The sequence below is a fragment of the Sander vitreus genome, chromosome 20, assembly GCF_031162955.1.
Source record: "Sander vitreus isolate 19-12246 chromosome 20, sanVit1, whole genome shotgun sequence".
NCBI classification, from domain to species: Eukaryota; Metazoa; Chordata; class Actinopteri; order Perciformes; family Percidae; genus Sander; species Sander vitreus.
This window is the reverse complement of record NC_135874.1, coordinates 7,190,310-7,210,232: the sequence shown is the minus strand read 5'-3', so window position 1 is coordinate 7,210,232 and position 19,923 is coordinate 7,190,310. Positions and strand designations below refer to the sequence as shown.

At 39.8% G+C, this 19,923-nt stretch overlaps 2 protein-coding genes and 1 non-coding gene across 4 annotated transcripts; 2 read left to right on the top strand and 1 right to left on the bottom strand.

The window, feature by feature from the left end:
- Positions 1–935: 935 nt before the first annotated feature.
- Positions 936–13,454, top strand: afdnb (afadin, adherens junction formation factor b). Its single transcript, XM_078278105.1, has 23 exons — positions 936–1,031; positions 1,637–1,829; positions 2,335–2,441; positions 2,547–2,674; positions 2,770–2,873; positions 3,048–3,128; positions 3,251–3,456; positions 3,679–3,824; positions 5,728–5,822; positions 5,957–6,228; positions 6,499–6,642; positions 8,872–9,070; positions 9,173–9,264; positions 9,380–9,466; positions 9,569–9,634; positions 9,753–9,826; positions 10,510–10,628; positions 10,745–10,870; positions 11,004–11,083; positions 11,255–11,395; positions 11,901–12,794; positions 13,217–13,316; positions 13,396–13,454. Exons 1-23 carry the CDS (start codon positions 936–938, stop codon positions 13,449–13,451), a joined length of 3,606 nt encoding a protein of 1,201 aa, XP_078134231.1. The 3' UTR covers positions 13,452–13,454.
- On the bottom strand, positions 13,312–19,463 carry dusp23b (dual specificity phosphatase 23b). Of its 2 annotated transcripts, none has more exons than XM_078277969.1 (3): positions 19,362–19,463; positions 15,869–16,148; positions 13,312–15,048 (listed from the first exon to the last, which is right to left on the bottom strand). In XM_078277969.1, the coding sequence occupies exons 2-3, from the start codon at positions 16,136–16,138 to the stop codon at positions 14,863–14,865; spliced, it is 456 nt and encodes a 151-aa protein (XP_078134095.1). In that variant the 5' UTR covers positions 16,139–16,148; positions 19,362–19,463; the 3' UTR covers positions 13,312–14,862. The 2 variants fall into 2 exon arrangements, with proteins under 2 accessions (XP_078134095.1, XP_078134093.1); XM_078277967.1 differs by lacking the exon at positions 19,362–19,463 and adding an exon at positions 17,032–17,286.
- Positions 17,521–17,603, top strand: trnal-cag (transfer RNA leucine (anticodon CAG)). The gene has a single exon. It is a non-coding gene; the product is annotated as a tRNA-Leu (tRNA).
- Positions 19,464–19,923: the final 460 nt, after the last annotated feature.

Below are 19,923 nucleotides of genomic sequence, written 5' to 3'. Positions count from 1 at the left end.
GCTCTACTTAAAATAAATAAATAAATAATAATAAATGCAAATAAAAACAAACGTGCTAACGGGTTGTAGCCTTGTACCGGTTTCTCAAATGGATCATCACGGCAGAAACAATCATATGTTTCTCCTACAGAGAGGCGTCTTCACTGCATTTTCCAACATCCAGACAACAATACAATACCCTTGATTGTTCCGGGGTTTTTTAATGGCTTTGTTAAGGCCTTTGTTCCATTGTAGGTTTACCCAGAAAGCTTCAGAGCAGTCAACAAAAGCTGCCCTACATACATAGTGCTGACTGAATGGGAAAACATGTAACCATAAATTGTGTTGAAAATCACTGGTATGCATAAGAAGTGGGATTCCCTCAAGCGTAAATATCTGTGTCGCTGTGAAAAAGGAGGATGGAAATCTCTCATGGTGACTGTGACCCTATCTGACTGTGACCCTATCTGCTTCACATGATGACTTCTGCAGCATGGCTAAAATATACTTTAACAGTTTAGGCTAATACATGTCAAAGGTTGCACCAGTATAAACCCTTGTGAAAACCCTTGCTCATGGAAATGATATGATGACAATTAAAAAGAAAAATGACAGATTCAATTTGGTAGTGGACTTTAAAGATGGGAATCATTTGGGACGGATTATGATTCGGGAACTGTTTGCCTCACATAACGAAGATCCACTGACCCGTTAAATGAGGACAGAGGGGTGTGGGGGCTTGGAGAGGAGCTGTGGATGTCAGGATGAAGTAAGCAATTATGTTTAAAGAACTCACTGCAGAGTTACGGGAATAGATTGAGGAAGGGGTAGGGTCCTAGATACAATACCCAGGACAGATACAAACTTTTCTGTCACAGGATATTCCTCTCTGTCTTTTTCTGGAGAAACTCTACAGTAGCCAGTCAAATAGAAACTTTGAGGTTAACTGGTGAAAAATGCCGGAGGAGGAAGAACGAGAGGAATTAGCCAAAGTCATCAGACAGTGGAACAACAACAGACTGGACTTGTTTGAAATAAGCCAACCTGATAAGGTAAGTTGCCTGCAGACATCAGGCAGGGTTCATACACCATTATACATTCTCTGTTTACGTTTCTGTATTCACCTTTATTCTCTGTACAACTGTCAATGCCATAGTTTTGGATGTAAAGTTGTAGTTTTGACACACACACGCACACACACACACACACACGCACGCACACACGCACGCACGCACGCACACGCACACACACACACACACACACACACACTGTGTTTATGTACTGTACTTTAGTATGCAGTAGGATTAAAGTAATAATATATATATATATATATATATATATATTTAAAGTGCCTGTCAGATGCATACACTAAAATATACTGTATACAGATATTGTTACTTCAGGACTAAATCACAGAGCTACTACGTCACTTTGCTTCAACACATAAGAAAGCACTACTGTTAATTTAAAACTGATAGTTGCTATAGAAAGCAAACATTAAATAATAATAAATCCAAAGCAACATTTCACAAAACGGGGAGATTGGCCTTTCTATTCTCTAAGCCTATTCAACAATATATGGTTTCACCATACCTAATGAAAGGAATAGAAAACACTGGACTGGACACAATTAAAAACAAAATCTGTTTTCTGGCAGAACTTGGAGTTTCACGGTGTGATGCGCTTCTACTTTGAGGACCGTGTTGGAGGAAATGTGGCCACAAAGTGCCTGCGTGTTTGCAGCAACTCTTCTACTCGCGAGGTTATCGAAACTCTGTCAGAGAAGTTCAGGCCTGATATGAAAATGCTGACTACTAGTTATTCCCTGTATGAGATCCACGCCAATAAAGGTAATCACTCGACTCGTACTGTATATTGTCGACGAGGACATGTCATTATTGTTATTTGTTTAGAGCTGAAACAATAATATCATCACCAGAACAGAACATTTTGAAAATCCATTCATCTTTTGAAAATCCATTCATCTTTTGAAAATCCATTCATCGATTTTTCATGCAAACATTTGCTGGTTTCAGCCTCTCAAATATGAAGATGTCCTGCTTTACTGTATCATTTGATTGAATATTTTGGTAGTTTGTACTAGACAAAAGAATGAATTGATTGAGGTATTTTGATATTCTGAAAAGAATTAATGTGGCCCGGGAAAGGGAAGTTTGGGGTCCCCTGCTGGAGCTGCTACCCCCGCGACCCGACCCCGGATAAGCGGATGAAGATGGATGGATGGATGGATGAAAAGAATTGTGTCAGTCACCTCTCTAATTTGGTGTTGTAGTAGTTCAGTTGATTTAACAACATGCTCTGACCATTTTTCTGTGTTTTGGTACGTGGAATAAGAGCGTAAACTGGATCTGGACGAGAGACCTTTGGTTGTACAATTAAACTGGAACACAGACAACAGAGAAGGACGTTTTGTGCTCAAGAAAGACAGGGAGAGATTGGAGGTAACACTCAAAACAATAATTCAGTCTGCCGTTTCACTCTCTCTTCACACAATCTCACGTCTACAGTATATTCTTTCTTTTTTTTATGTGTGTTGAACAATAAAGGAAAACTGTCACGAGAAGGAAAAAGGAGGCGTGATCCAAAGCTTTAAGAGGACACTGTCAAGGAAAGAAAAGAAGAAGGAGAAGAGCAAAACTAAAGGAACCGACAAGGTTTCAGAGGATGAGAATGGGTAAAATGTTTCATTGTTCACGATCACGATCACATTTTGGCTTCAGCCTTGCCTAACTGTCAGAATGACATCTACCCTTTTAAACAAATATCCAGGTCAACTGAAACGCTACTAAATAACAACAGCATTTCCGTGTCTAACCATGAGACAAAAAAGAGCTGCACAGAAAACGAAAAGCAACAGAGGCAGGCTGCCCCGGGTAAGTAATCTGAAAATTGTAGAAAAATAGAAATCATAATGAACAGTGCAGTCTCATGAATAAGACCATGTACCTTCCATTCATTCAGTAGAGGCAATTTTAACTTCCAATCAATAAGGACTATATTAATAATGTAAACAGGACGGCTGATGACTTCTCTTTGCTAAAATACAGCAGGGAAGCACACAGAAAATTGGCATCCAGATGTTTCCGATCAACCTGGATTACCAATTGGAATTCAATTCTGTGATAACTGTGAGTATGAAACAAAAAAGGTTTTCTTCCACGGTGATACTTTGATAGTTGTCAGTTGTAAGCTCACTGCCTTCCCTCTCATAATGTCCTCCTGCCCCCTGCTGGTGTCTTTCACATTTCAGCTGAGGAGGCCTTTCTATCTGCAGTCATAAATTACACCAACAGCTCCACAGTTCATTTCAAGCTCTCACCTGCATACACCCTCTATGCTGCGGGACGCTTTGCTCTGCAACGCCATTACAGGCGAGGCTCTTCATCCTCAGGCCAGACACTCAGTGTAACTTTGATCGCAAACAAAATGGTGGCCATGACAGGGAAGGTCATCCAGGCAAGTACAACACACACACACACACACACACACACACACACACACACACACACACACACACACACACACACACACACACACACACACACACACATTAAATAGAATACATTATCAGCAAACATCTTGCCAAAATGGACATAAATGGACTGCTAACATCTACAAGTCACATCTGCCAGGTGTTCTGTGAGTTTACATGACACTGCTACTATATTTGCCTGGCAGAGGCAGCAGGCCATCGCCGGTGCACTCGCCTTCTGGATGGCCAACTCCTCTGAGCTGCTGAACTTCCTCAAGCATGACAAAGACCTCCGCTCGCTCACACATCAAAGTCAGCTGGATCTGTCCCACCTGGTGCACAAAGCTTACAGGTACAGACGACAAGATGTGACCATAGATTTTTTGAATCCAAATAGAGTCACTGTACTAAAAACATGTCATCAAAAGTGCAGCTAAAATCATATGTGACCCTGCTCACCCAGCTATTTACCGATTCAAGCTTTTGTACAAGTCTCTAACCACCAAAACAAATGGCTTTAAAGGTCCCATGGCATGAAAATTTCACTTTATGAGTTTTTTTTAACATTAATGTGAGTTCCCCCAGCCTGCCTATGGTCCCCCAGTGGCTAAAATGGCGATAGGTGTAAACTGAGCCCTGGGTATCCTGCTCTGCCTTTGAGAAAATGAAAGCTCAGATGGGCCGATCTAGAATCTTCCCTTTATGATGTCATAAGGAGGAAGGTTACCTCCCCTTTCTCTACTTTGCCCGCCCATGAGAAAGAGAGAGACATCATGGCTTGAAAACAAGCAAAGTGGCAGTTGGTCAAGGCCCTTCAAAGACCCTCCACCTTGCCCCCCCCTCTCTCCTCCTCAATAGCATTTAAAGCTACAGACACAGAAATGGCACATCCTAAGTAAAGCTCATTGTGGGACTGGCTCTAGTGGCTGTAATTCTGCACCAAGGCTGAATTTCGGGAAAGAGACTTCAGATACAGGATTAGGGGACCACTAAGGCCTATATGAAAGAGACTTCAGATACAGTATTAGGGGACCACTAAGGCCTATATAAAAGAGACTTCAGATACAGTATTAGGGGACCACTAAGGCCTATATAAAAGAGACTTCAGATACAGTATTAGGGGGACCACTAAGGCCTATATAAAAGAGACTTCAGATACAGTATTAGGGGACCACTAAGGCCTATATAAAAGAGACTTCAGATACAGTATTAGGGGACCACTAAGGTCTATATAAAAGAGACTTCAGATACAGTATTAGGGGGACCACTAAGGTCTATGTAAAAGAGACTTCAGATACAGTATTAGGGGACCACTAAGGCCTATATAAAAGAGACTTCAGATACAGTATTAGGGGACCACTAAGGCCTATATAAAAGAGACTTCAGATACAGTATTAGGGGACCACTAAGGCCTATATAAAAGAGACTTCAGATACAGTATTAGGGGACCACTAAGGTCTATATAAAAGAGACTTCAGATACAGTAATAGGGGACCACTAAGGTCTATATAAAAGAGACTTCAGATACAGTATTAGGGGACCACTAAGGTCTATATAAAGGAGACTTCAGATACAGTATTAGGGGACCACTAAGGCCTATATAAAAGCATCCAAAAAGCAGCATGTCATGGGACCTTTAAAAGTATCCAAAGGTTTTTCTTTTCCACTGGCCTGGAAATCCAGACCCAAATCCGAAAGATTAAGGGTCTGGCACTGAGTAATGAAAATGGCCCAACTCGAGGGGCGGCACCAAGCATGCATTTGAAAATCTCACTGCACGCAATTGCATAACACTATCGCGAGCATGATTACTCAATGCCAGATTGCTCTTGTGAGAACTCTGGACTTCCAGGGTACTTTTCCACTGCAATAACCCTGAACCTCCAAATCCCAACCATACAGTGAACACAAGAACTTTGTTACTTCAACATGCATTTTTTCTTCCTACTTTGTAAATATTGTCTGTAGTGTAGACAATGAATTATCTGCCAAATATCGTCCAATAATTCATACTTATTGCAGATATATCAGCATTGTATATATGGCGGAAGATTTGCAACAACAGAACAGAACTTGCAGTACAGAAATGCCAAACATGTTTAAGGCATATTTCTTCAATTCTTGTTATGCGTTTATGTAAAAATACAATGAATAGCAAGATGCAGCTTATTGGCTTAAGGCATCCAGACAGAAAGTTATACATAATGTACAGTGTAAAGTTTTTTGGTGTTATGTGTGCATTTTATTTCCCCAAGTTGCCTCCTACAGTGTCTACAGAATGAGTTAGGGAAGTCCTTGCCTACTTTCTTGTTTGATCCTGAGCAACATGGTGCACTGCCAGCTGGTATAGGTAAATGTTTATTTGTTTGTTTATAAATACTACAGTAATAATTATCTTATTAGGTGCACTAGATAATGTAAGACTCTTGAAGGAGCTGATGTTGCCTCAACGTTGAAATACTATATTTGTCTTGTGTGTTGCAGAGATGGTGCTGAACACCATGATGAACACCATGTCCCTTTTACGCCGCTGTCGGGTCAACCCTGCCCTAACCATCCAGCTCTTCTCCCAACTCTTCCATTTCATCAGCGCCTGGCTCTTCAACCAGCTGATGAGCTCAAAGGCCAACACTCCAGGCCTGCGCTCCCACTACTGGGGAGCTGCTCTCCGCCAGAGGCTTACGGCCATCGAAGCCTGGGCGGAGAGGCAGGGCCTGGAGCTGGCTGCTGACTGCCACCTTGGACACATCATCCAGGTCAGTCACTCCCTGCACTACATGAATATTTGTAAAAAAAATAAAGCTTTAAACTAGGCTTTCATGAAATATGGAACCGCAGTGTCTTCCATCATGCTTGAAGATTCTACCTCAAAAACTGAAATAACTGAATCAAATGTTCTTTTTTACCTTTAATATATGTGCTAGATAGTTGTAACATGCTTTGCAGTTTTTATCTCAGTCTTTGTGTCAGAGAACATATTTCAGTCGATACAAGCTGTTAAAATAACATTGCCTGGCTGTTTCTAGGCAACCATGCTCCTGACCATGAACAAGTACTCAATGCAAGATGTGAATGCCATCCAGAATACCTGTTTTAAACTGAACTCACTGCAGCTGCAGACGTTGCTATCCGGCTACCTCTATGCAACCAATGAGCCTCACATCCCCCCTGTGAGTACTTATTGTCTGTTCTTCCATCCACTCCCCTCACGCCTCTGTTGTTTTCCCCTGTTTGAAACTACAACTATAATGCTGATTTTTGGGACAAATCCTTGCAAGAGATTTTCAATAGTCAAAATAAAAATACTACTGCTTATCAGAGCATAGATATCGGCTTAAGGTTCACAATGTACTAGCAGCAGCTTCAACCACAGAACAGGAGCTCAGCAGTAAAGATTTAATAATATTAATAATTAAAAATGATGAATATGATCATGAATAATATATGAAGAATAGTAAAGATAGTTGTCACATAAAACAATTGCCTTTGAGTGAAATATTTCTCTAATATTTTGCTGAATATGAGGTTTGTGTGACTACCTATTTTGTTTGAAAAAAGGAGATTTCATTTCTAGCTCCCATCTTTGTTTGGGTTAGGAAACATTTGCTTGGGAAACTGGTTAAAAAAAAAATCCAAATCCAAAATCAAAACTGAAAACTATTTTTATGCAGTTAACAGTTAGTTGGAAGAATCTCTGAGGATATGGGTGATAATTTTAAAACATTGGTATGTTTGCATGGTTAAAGACACCTTTGAAAGATTGTCTGACACACGGATGCTCTGTGACTTGCATGTAGTTCATGCTAAAGATAAATAAGCTATAACATCAAAGGCACACTTTTGGCTAGTGTCAACAAAAAAAAAAAATTGGCTCAGCCACAACAAGATATTGATTAACAGGTAATACCAAAACATATAACAAACAAATACTACTGCGTAAGTAGTAGCATGAAACCATAAAGCAGCCAGCAAGGTACAACAGAAATGAAATTATTAATTACAAGAGAGCGGGATAGTGTTAGCTAGCAGCCGTTGATAGCCTCATAGCGTTAGTTTACGTTAGCTTAGCCAAAGCAGAAACGGTTTAGTTAAAGATAATATTTGGCCAAACACACAAACACAAACTAAACATAGCATAAACATCAACTCAGATTTTTTTTTTTTTTTTAAAAGATGTTAGCAGCAAGCAGCACTTACTTAGCTCACTGGAGTAAAGCAACAGTGCAGTCACAGGTTGTTGACATAAGGACAGGAAACTCCAGACTCCCAAATTGAAATACCGGTAAACATTTGCGGCAGGTGGTGTAACGTTAGCTTAGCTAGCTAACGGCTAAGGAAAAGAGTAGCTAGGCATGTAGGCTGAATCCTTGGCAGCGGTGTGGGTTCGAATCCGACCCACGTCCCTTTGTTGCGTGTCATTCCTATTCTACCTACTTTCCTGTCTATCTGTAATATCTCATTAAAATGCATAAATAAAACCCCAAAAAATATATATGAAAAAAAAACTGGTGGACGGAGTCATATAGATAAACGGCTGCTACAGGTAATGTTACTGCTTCTATTGAAGAACTGCCATCTACTACAAGTATTAACGTTACTACTGTTTCTACTAGAACCTCCACTTCACACTACTAACGTTACTACTACTACTACTTACTGCCACAACAATACAAGAGTAGTAAGAGAAGTAGAAAAACTCAATAACAAGTCCAAAAACTATGTAAGATCAACAAATTCTACTTAAAGTACTAAAAGCAAAAGTACTCATGTGTAGCAGAATGTCAGTATTATTATATATTATTGGATAATTGCATTTAATTCTGTGTAAACTGGACTTTAATTATGTTTGGTGGTGGAGCTTTTCACTGCATTACTGTTGGGTAGTTTCATCGATAACAAAGCATTATGTTCTGTGAAATCATTGTGGGTTTTGTATGGCAAATCTTAATCTGCAAAGTTAATAAAATAAATGAATATAAAGCTCTGAACCTCTGAAATGTAGTGAAGTAGGAGTATTAGGTAGCATAAAATAAAAATAGTAAAATACAGTAAAAGTACATCAAACTGTACTAGTACAATCCTTTAGTAGAAGTCCTTGCTTTCTTTCCACCAGTGATACTATTGTTACAATAGTTTCTACTGAGGCATCTACTTCAACTAGAACTACCACCACTGCAGTTCAATCACCAGGACAATATTAGTACAACATTACTTTTTAATGTTGTACTTCTCTACCTCTCCAGGGAGGTCATCTGCAGGAAGGCCTTCAGTATCTTGCTCAGGGCACAGCAGGCAGATTGGATTTCTTGTCACAGAATGACAAATGCCAATCTATACACTAATACGACCTTTACCTGAAATATTTCCGCTGTCTGATCCATGTGTCATCCTCGCTGCAGGATTTGATCGATGCTGTAGTGGCGGCTGCGAAGGCTTCAGCAGATAACCTGATTCGGAGCGAAGGACGGCACATCCAGCTGGAGGAGAGCCTCGACCTGCACCTGCCCTTCCTGCTGCCGGAGGGAGGATACTCCTGTGACACTGTGAGAGGAATCCCTCCAGGGTTTAGGGAATTTTTGGACCCAATTTGCCGGAAAGGTTTGGGTTTGTCATATTTGCAAAATGTGACAATGCTGTAGAACACCAGAAATGTATTGCTTCTAAGATAAACACACCTCAGATGAGTTCTTTCTCTTCCAGGTCTCTGCTCTTTAACATCCCAGCCGAACTCCAAAGGTGACTGGAACGTGTACTTCAGTGAACCAACTTCCTCTGCAGAGAGCACATACTTGGTAGGCAAAAACCACATGTGATGATGTTTTGAAATATAATTTCATTTTAACAAAAATGAAGAAAAAAAAGCACCTATGGAGCAGTCATGTAATTTATTTATGTTTTCTTTAATAGGCAGCACACAGAGAGCCAGAGATGGTGACTATCACACTGAACAAACCTCTAAACAGTGGGATGGGGGTCAGCATTGTGGCTGCCAAGGTGACTGACTCAATCCTGCCAAACAAATGTAAATTATTCATTAACACCAAAATCTGCTAAAGGTCTAAACTAATGAATGCCCTCTTTATTATTTTGCCACAGGGAGCGGGTCGAGGAAACCTTGGGATTTATATCAAATCTATTGTCAAGGGAGGACCAGCTGAAATGGTGAGATCCAACACAATTTTGATTGAGCTTAACTTAAAATGTGCAACGAACAGAATTATTTTAATGTGATTATACAAGGAAAGATTGACATAATTGACAAAATCTCTACTTTGTGCAGAATGGCGGGTTAACAGCTGGGGATCAGCTGCTGAGCGTGGATGGTCAAAGTTTGGTCGATCTCAACCAAGAAAGGTAGCTACACAGCTGGCTGGAAAAGGTTTTTGTGCGAGCAGCGTGACTCTAGAAAAGGCCAATGGCATTGTCAGTGCGTTTCAGCACTCTGGTCCAGACTGAAATATCTCAACAACTATTTGATGGATTGCCCCAAAATTTTGCACACACATCCATTGCCCCCAGAGGATGAATCCTAACATGACTTTCATGACGTTTTCTCAAGTGGTTATGAGTGATATGAGTGAAACGACTTTTGGATTGCCATGACATTTGGTACGGACATTCAAGTTCTCCTCAGGATGAATTGTAATAACTTTGGTGATCCCTTAACTTTTTCATTTAGCGCCATCGTTGGGTCAAAAATGTTATTATTAATTAGTTTGTGCCACACTTTGGTTTATGACCAATAAATACCTGCGTTTGTGTTCCACAAAATGTCATGAAATCAAAGTGATGACATAGCCTACACAACCGTGTGTGGGTTGGACAATATAATCTAGACATCCAAATGCTGAACCAACACAAACAGTGGAACAGTTTTGCAATAGCCGACAGGTGATAGCAGCGTAATCTTTACTTTCAAAACTCGTTCAAATGGTTGCTGTATGTGTTTTACTCTCAGATCAAGACCCAGATAATCTAATAGAAAGTATGCAAGGCTATGCAGTCTGAAATATAATATCATTCTCATATTGATTTAGGGCAGCAGCTATCATGATGCAAACCGGCCCCGTTGTGACCTTAAAGGTTGCAAAGTTTGGAGCAAGCTACCACGGCCTGGGAGCTCTGCTGAGCGAACCAACCTCAGAAAGGACTACAGGTTAATACACAATAACCATCGTTATTTTTTTTAAAACTTTCTACTCGTCATGACTTAATTAAGACCCTTTCTTGTTTCACAAGGACATAAAAGCCCCGCCAAGCCAAACGGTGAAGCGCTCATGCTGTACAGGGTTGTGGATCCAGGTCCCTCAGAACAGCTCCATGGAGGCAGCAAAAGGAAGAAAGACCAGATGATGCAAAGAAACAGACAACTTTATCGCTCCAACCCCAACATGACCGGTGGGTGCACTTGTATTTTAATCACATATCACTCCTAGGCTCATACAGTAAAGACCTTAATGTGAAATATGTTTAATGCTTGTGGGTGAGTCATAAGAACAACACCTTTGTTTTCATTTTCTCCTTATTTCAGCAGATTTCCCCCCCGAGGATGGAGATGAACCTGTTAACCTTGCTGCCGCTGCTGTATCCACTAGCAGCCTTTGTGCTGATGTGAGACTTTTTTTTTTTTTTTGATTTCTCCAAATAATTCCTCATAACATTTGTAAAACGTTAGGTTACTATAAAGAACAGCGTAAGCTATATACCTAATCAAGAATGCATTGTTTTTAAATGCATTTATGTCACAGAATGACCTTTTATCATTATTATGTCTGTATTCAGACATTTCACAGGGAATACTTGACACTTCCAACCCCTAAATCCCAGGACAAAAACTCATCTGAATCCAGTCGACCACAGCAAGCATTCAAAGTGTCTTTGAGGCCTTTAGATGGACAGAGCTCCAGTAAGAGGACCTTCATGGTAAGCCTTTATTAAATGCCACAGAGTCTTAATGTCCTTCTGGTACCACAATGTTTTATCATACCATCATATTTACTACGCAAAGGAAAAGTCAACATATTGTTCACAGTGGTGGAAAGTAACTTAGAACATTCATTCAAGTGGTGTACTTAAGTACAATTTAGAGGTACATGTACTTTACTTGCACATTTTCATTTTATGCTACTTCTACTGCACTACATTTCAGGACATTTATCTGAAAGATATAATTGCTTTTCAGATAAAGATTTTACATAAAAAAAACCATATGACACGATTAGAAAATACAAGTACAGTTTGCTGATAATACTACGTAATTACGTAAGATTTTAAGTACAGGACTTTTACTTGTTAAGTACTTTTATATTGTTGCACTGTTTTTCTACTTAAGTAATAATTGTGAGCACGTATTCCACCACTGGCTGATAATAAAATGATAAATACAAGAAGGTAAATGCCACAAAAATCCCTATATTTATCCTTCTAGCGCCAAGCTCTGTCACAGGAGAACTTGTGTATGGACAGTGGAGGCCCCCTGCTGGACAAAAGGCAGAACTTGTGGGAGCAGAAGGAGCAGCGAGCGAAGCAAACCATGAGCCACTATTCATCTTTCCCAATTTGCTCAAGTGTTTCTACTCACGACATCCTCTCAGATAATTGTTCTCCTACAAAACAACAGCAGAGCGGCCGTACAAGTGGCGCCGGTGTCTGGAGAACTCCTTTTTCACAACATCCAACACCGACGCCTTCCAACCAGCCAATACGCATCGACATCCCTGTAACCAGAGCAGGGAACACAAATCCAAATCCTCCACTCACCACCTTCCAGAGTTCATCTTTGCTGGCGGTGAGGATGAGCCAAACCCTTAAAGTAAATGGAAATAAAAAAAGAGCTAATCATATTTATGCATGTCCCATTACTGCATCCAAGAAGCTACCTCAGCCCTCGCTTCTATCTCAGCAGCAGAGATCCAACACACACAGGGATCAAGCTGCAAAACCCCAAGTAAGCATCACTCCAACCAAACATGTCTCCTTCCAAGAACCTCCCACTCAGCAGAAGCAGGGCAAGGGTCCTCCAAGGCCAAAGGACCCTCAGGAGCTGTCTGACCCGTGGCGGAGGGAGGCCCAGGAGAAGCTGGAGAAGCAGCAGAGGCTCCGTGTGGTGGAGCTCCTGAAGCAGGAGGTGAACGAGCTCCAGGGTAGAGCAAGGCGCACGGCGGAGGAGAACGAGCGGCTCCGAAGGCTCAGCCTGGAGTGGCAGTTTCAGAAGAGGCTGCAGGAGCTTCAGCAGAGAGGAGAGGAGGAGGAGGATGAGGATGAGGAGGAGGAAGATTTGGACATGATGGTGACGATACAGCAGCTGGAGAAGAGAACACAGGTGAAGTGCGACACAGGTGTCGTGATGCTAAAGGGAAGATCCACCCTTAAGAAATTCTGATGTTACAAAAATGCATTGTGGGAAATGTAGGAAATCACTAACTAGATTTAGTGGGTTAAAAAATAAGTGAGTACAGCAAACAAGGTACATGATCACATATTGATAAACACATTAAAAATACTGTTGATTATGATTATGGGACATATGACCCCTACCTATCACACTGTATAAAACATGTTTAATGACTTCATATGGGTTATAAATTATTACTCCATGATTGTAGTGTATGAAAGTTTTGTGTAAATGTTCTGCTTGTTCCACAAATGAATATTCCTGTTTACGATACATTGATACATTTGAATAATAAAGCTGAAATTTAATTCACTAATTACTACTAATTATTATTTTGCTTCCATATTAAGAACAAGAGGAGCTCTGCTGAGAATGTCAACACTGAATTGAAAGAGTTACAAAAGCAGGCAGGAACTTTTCTCTCCCAAAAGGAAGACAAGGCAAAGACAGGTACTTTTTATTTATTTTAAAGAGTCTGTGCTCCGTAGACATCTCATCTCATTGCAACATTTCCATGTTTTTTTGGCAGATCAAAGACCAAGCGGACTGAGTCAAGATATTAACAACATGGCATCAAAAGAGTGAGTTTAAACTGTTTTGGCTGTTAAACATTAAATGCAAATAAAATCTAACAAGCAGCTATATATGCAGCATTTCTTTTTGTTTTGTACATTTTTTATTTCTATATGCAGCATTTCTACTCATGACTTAATGACACTGAAATATGCATGTGGTTGTGTACTATCACACCAAGCTTCTTAATTTAGTCCATTTTTTAAATAGTGAGACAATACAGCAATTCCATTCTTCCAAATCACTTTGAAAATGTTTGAAAGAGATCCCTGAGTAAAATACACACCATAAATATATTTCAAAGTGCTCATATTATGCTTATTTTCAGGTTCATATTGTATTTAGAGGTTGTACCAGAATAGGTTTATGTGGTTTAATTTTCAAAAAACACCATATTTTTTGTTGTACTGCACATTGCTGCAGCTCCTCTTTTCACCCTGTGTGTTGAGCTCTCTGTTTTAGCTACAGAGTGAGGCATCGCACTTCTGTTCCATCTTTGTTGGGAGTCACACATGCGCAGTAGCTAGGTAAGGACTACTAGCCAGTCAGAAACAGAATATGAGGGAGTGCCATGCTAGCAGCTAGGAGAGCATTATAACGTGTGTTACAAATTGACGTACATTTGTCTCTGAAGTAAAGGCTGGACTACAATAGAGCTGTTTGGAGCAGTTTGTGAACAGTGTTTTCTGTTGGAGATGGTAAGTCTCTTTGGGGTGGACGTTGGGCTTTTTCACTTTTTAAACCTGTAACATGCACAAAAAAGATATATAACACAATAAAGGAAAGGGAAAAAGCCCAAACGCATAATATGAGCACTTTAAGAAAAGCACAAGCTATTGTTTGTGTCCCCATAAGTGATTCCTTATTAATAAAATTCAAGTAATTCTGCTAATATGCATGTTTTTTCCCCCCACAGAAGCCAGAAGGAGAAAACCAAGAGAACGCCGGCTCCTGAAAAGCTCACATTCAAGGAACGCCAGCGTCTCTTTTCTCTGGCGTCCAGTGCATAAATGAAGATTAAAAGCCTTGTAAACAGAAATCTTAGAGGAGGAACATGTCTATATAAACAAAGGTAATCATGTGCTACGAAAAATGACAGTATACAGATACAGTACCATGTAAACAGACAGTGTGAGGATGTATTTACTCTAGAAATGTTTGTCTTAGTTAAATGTCCCAGGGACATAGTGTGGGTAATGACAACACTGTGTTTAGTATTGTTTTTCCAGGACATTCAATTTTTTTATGCATTACCTGTTTAAGCATTCATTCTTGTTTTTTTCCTATTCCCGAGATAATAAAGTGTTCATTTAGCAATATAATTGAGGCACTTCTTCCACTTATTGTATGCTTATTCTCTGTAAAAACCACTGTTATTCTGCTTCCTAACAGAAGCACATACTCTATGTTACTTGTGTAAAAGCTACTTTGTGCGCTGATAAAACTGCACCACAGCTTTCTCTTGTTCGTGAGTTTCAATCGAGCCTTTCCGCAGATTGCGGATCTCATTGATGGCGTCGACCCCCGATATCTTCCTCGTCTTCACCAGGTAGCAGGCCAGCATGGTCCCTGTTCTCCCATGACCGTGCATGCAGTGAACTCCCACACCCTGTACAGGAACAATACAAGATGTATTTTGTTCAATCGCCTGTAACGCAGCACGCACATCCTGCATTGGACAGGAATTTGCATTTTGTTCTTGCAAGTAGAACTGATGTAGTTGGTCAATTTATCACTAAATCCATGCTAAACATGAATTGATTCCGGCTTTTCAATTGTGAGAATGTGTTTCTTTGTTTGTCTTGTGTGAGGTTATACAGAATCTTTGGCTTATAGACTTTCAAATCAGACAAAGCAAACGATTTGAAGACATCGCCTTGGATTTTAGGAAATGACGACAATATTTGAAACTTTTTTTCCAGACATTTTATAGAACTAATGATGTATCATTTTAATTGATAAATTAATCAGCAGACTAATGGATAATGAAAATGATCAGTAGTTGTTACTGTCTTTGCATGAACCACTGAACAAAACCAGGAATACTGACCCTGTCTGACTACTGGAAGGAGAAAATCAGATACTCCAAACAGCCCAAGTTTCAGTAAAAACATTGGTGCTGATAGCTTTGTGAGAATGTAAGAAATTAAATGCATAGCATACAATTCAAACACTGACAAAAGCTTTTATTCCCCTTTTGCTTTTTGATTCATGCACTTTGGAGGAGCAGCAAAGTCGTGAAAGACAGTTTTTCCTTTCAACGGTTCCAGAGGTTTCATCAAAGTCACGTAAACTTGATGCCAAATGTTTTAGGTTTCAGGGCTTGTGAGCCTGCTTACAATGCTATACTCAACCCTGGAGAGTCCTGAAAGTACTTTATAAGCATAACCATCCATTAAGCACAGCCTATCAAGTATCTCAGCTCTTACCTCCCCCTTGGAGTTGGCCTCTTCCACGATAGAGAGGAATCTATCAATCTGACTTGGTGAAGGAGGAGTGAAGTCCACTATCTTGATGTGGTGCAGCTGTAACTCTGGGCACGAGTCATAGTAAGGTGGTTTTCTCTCACACAGGCAAACCAGGTGTTTGATACCGTTGTCCAGCAGGTACTGGTATTCAGATGTCATCCTGGGGAGCGCCAGTCCAGCCAGTTTGTCTGGATCGACCCAGGAGAAATTGTGTGGAGGTGTGGAGGCCATGTTTGTCAAACTAAATAGAGGGGACAAAGAGAGTCATATCAAGCCAGTGTGTTTGCATACACACATTTACAACTTTACCTAATATGCTTTACACTTAATGAAAAACAGTAAAAGCATGTCATGAAGATTTGTACAGAAACGTTGCCTCTCTACGGCTAAAAATCACACATGGATATAAAACCTATAAAAAAGGGTTAAGTGCATGTGTAAAAAAATGTGAACACAGCTGTAGCCAGGTAAGGCTGCTAATCATTTAACCTGGCTTTGGCATTTTGTTTTGATAAGATAAGCCTTTATTGATCCACAGAGGGAAAATTTGGTTTTTGCAGCAGCACAAAGAAAAAATAAGTACAGAATAAATGCAATACACTTGAAGATTACAAAGTAAACTGACAGTAGTGTGTGATTAATAGTATATTAACAATTATTAATTATATTACATTGTAGATTCATAGGAAATATTTACCTTTACAACAATTTGCAAAACTAAACACTGACTACTGGAATGAAACCGTTTTTGCAGCCATGTCAGTGGCTAGACCAGATAGTGCAGTGTCTGAGAGGGGGATTAGTTTGACAACAGTACATATTTCAACATAATAAGCCACAGGCCTGAAGTTAAAATATACACTGTAGGCCTCACCAGACTCCACCTAGTTTTACAGAAAGATTAGAAAAATGCATAGCATCTAACGTTAGTTTAACGTTAAATAATGTGTCAAGACACTAAGAGGCTATGTAGCAGAAACTGTCATATTCACACCATCTAGCTAACGTTCCCACGCAGTTTTGTTAACGTTGCTAATGCGAGCCATCGATCCTAACTTAGCAATTAGCTTAAGTGGTTGCCCGTCTATTATTGAACACAGCCATACTCCCGCAAAATTACTTACAGTTTTATTTTCAGATAATTGGACGTCCCGCTACTTCACAAGCTGGTGCCACTCGGTGCTACCTAGCTAACCTTTAGGCTAATTGCTACTCTCACTGCTAACGCCCGGTTTGCTTTAGCATGCGAACTACTTATAGTACAGGTCATAGTACATTATATAACCAACGCTAGCTGTTGCAATGCTAGGTGGGGCAGTGCCTTAGTTAACTCCTTTCATCAAGGTGGAATCCAGCTCTCATTGTAAACCAGCTCTGACAAGTAAAATTAACTAACGTTAAGGTTTAACCTTTAGTTAACTGATACGAATTATGGAACATTACTTTGTATCTGACAGCAGCTTCAACAAAAGGGATCGTTGTTTTAGCGGCCCCTTAACTATTCGGATAGTTTTTTATTTTATTACCATTATAAAAACTATATAAACGATACTGTAATAACTGTTTATAGTGGCTGTTACAATATGATCCGAGTGATCCTTATGCTACTATATGTCAGGATGGCCGAGCGGTCTAAGGCGCTGCGTTCAGGTCGCAGTCTCCTCTGGAGGCGTGGGTTCGAATCCCACTTCTGACAATAACCTTTTATTTTTTTATAAAGTACATAGATGTTGTGCTTGTATGTTGTGATTTTTACGATCCTATTGCATTATTATGCTCATGATTATTACTGTGTGAATGTGTGTTTATGGTGTGTAGAATCAACAATAAATGTACAGTACTGTGCAAAGGTTTGAGGCAGGTGTGAAAAAATGCTGTAAACTAAGAATGCTTTAAAAAATAATAATTAACAGTTTATTTTCATCAATTAACAAAATGCAGTGAATGAACAGAAGATAAATCTAAATCAAATCAATATTTGGTATGACCACCCTTTGCCTTCAAAACAACATTAATTCTTCTAGGTACACTTGCACAGTTTTTGAAGGAACTCGGCAGGTAGGTTGTTCCAAACATCTTGGAGAACTAACCACAGATCTTCTGAGGATGTAGGCTTCCTAAAATCCTTCTGTCTCCTTATGTATTCCCAGACAGACTCTGTGATGTTGAGATCGGGGCTCTGTGGGGGCCATGCTATCACTTCCAGGACTCCTTGTTCTTCTTTATGCTGAAGATAGTTCTTAATGAGATGGGCTGCAGAATAATGCTGAGAAATACAGGCAGATACTTATCCATCATGCAATACCATCAGGGAGGCGTATGATTGGCCCCAAATGTATTCTACAGCAGGACAATGACCCCAAACATACAGCCAATGTCATTAAGAATTATCTTCAGCGTAAAGAAGAATAAGGAGTCCTGGAAGTGATAGCATGGCCCCCACAGAGCCCCGATCTCAACATCATCGAGTCTGTCTGGGATTACATAAGGAGACAGAAGGATTTTAGGAAGCCTACATCCACAGAAGATCTGTGGTTAGTTCTCCAAGATGTTTGGAACAACCTACCTGCTGAGTTCCTTCAAAAACTGTGTGCAAGTGTACCTAGAAGAATTATTGTTGTTTTGAAGGCAAAGAGTGGTCACACCAAATATTGATTTGATTTATTTTTCTCTTCACTGCATTTTGCTAATTGATGAACAATTGTTCTAATGTGCCTCAAACTTTTGCTCAGTTACTGTATATCAGCTAATGCACCATTTCTGCTTTTAGTGATCTTAAGTCTTCATGGAAAGGCTCTCAGACTTTGCAAATTTGTAGCTCTGTATTTAATATTTATATTTCTTATCTGTGCTTGAAAACATTGCCTTTGGTGACATAAATGCATTAAAAACATGTAAATGCATAAAAGCAACAAGTGCTGTAACATTAAAAGCCATACCACGAGCTGTAAACATGTACATAGGTAACATTAGCTACTATTAATACGCAAGTGATTGTGTGACGTTTAACTTTAAATGATGACCACGAAGGTAACGTTATTATTTATATGAAAACTGAAAAGTGTGTCACTTACCCTGAGTTAGACATCAGGTATTACAGTTGTGAAAAGTGATTGTGAGGGATAACGTTACGTTTATGCTAATATCACATTATATATTATTCATGTGACAACCCAACATATTCGTTTATTCGTCAGATGAAAGGATTGGGTAGAAATATTCTGCCTCATAGTCAAAACATTTTGTTCTCGAAACGCAAACTCAGGACTGACGAGAGTGTTTTAATATTAACAGTCTACGGTAAAGTTAGCTAAGTTAATGTCAGATAGCTTAGCTAACGCTAAATCAACAGGTAAATTACTTCTACACTTACATTTATGTCATACTGCATTACTGTAGTAAATGTGTAAATACCATAGACTGTATAGGTAACGTATTTACGGTTTATACTCACCATGTCGCTTGAGTAGGCTAACTTTAGATGCGAAGGACTTGCTAGCTTTGACAGCATCTGGCGCCATTACGAACGCACCTTTTAGAAAGAAAAAAAAAATCATGGCTACTCCGCTTCGGCAAAAACATTTCCCCCTCGAAGCTCGAAAGACGATTGGTCGCAGAATGTTGAATCCGCGAATGTTATTGGTCGCAGAATGTTGAATCCACAAATGTTATTGGTCGCAGAATGCTGCGAATGCGAATGGAGAGAAGGCCAGCTTTCTTCAACATTGAACAGACGTTCCAGCGGCTGCTTTCAGGTTGGAGGTGAAGGTTCGAGTCCGGCTTGTGACAGTAAACTTTTTTTTTTCTACAGTACATATGGTTCGAGTCCGACTTCTGACAAAAACCTTAATTTTTTTCTACAGTACGTAAATGTTGTGTCTGTACGTTGTGAATTTAATGATCATATTGTATCATTCATTACGCTTTTGGGTTTTACTGTGCAATTGTGTGTTTATGGTGTGTAGAATCAACAATAAATGTCAATTAGCTAATCCACCAATTTTGCTTCCAGTGAT

Coding starts and splice junctions, on each gene's coding strand:
- afdnb (XM_078278105.1), top strand. CDS start 936: ATGCCGGAGGAGGAAGAACGAGAGGAATTAGCCAAAGTCATCAGACAG. Junction 2,874..3,047: donor ACAGAGGCAGGCTGCCCCGG/GTAAGTAATCTG, acceptor GCTAAAATACAG/CAGGGAAGCACACAGAAAAT. Junction 9,827..10,509: donor GTCGATCTCAACCAAGAAAG/GTAGCTACACAG, acceptor ATATTGATTTAG/GGCAGCAGCTATCATGATGC.
- dusp23b (XM_078277969.1), bottom strand. CDS start 16,138: ATGGCCTCCACACCTCCACACAATTTCTCCTGGGTCGATCCAGACAAA. Junction 15,049..15,868: donor AGGCCAACTCCAAGGGGGAG/GTAAGAGCTGAG, acceptor GTTCCTGTACAG/GGTGTGGGAGTTCACTGCAT.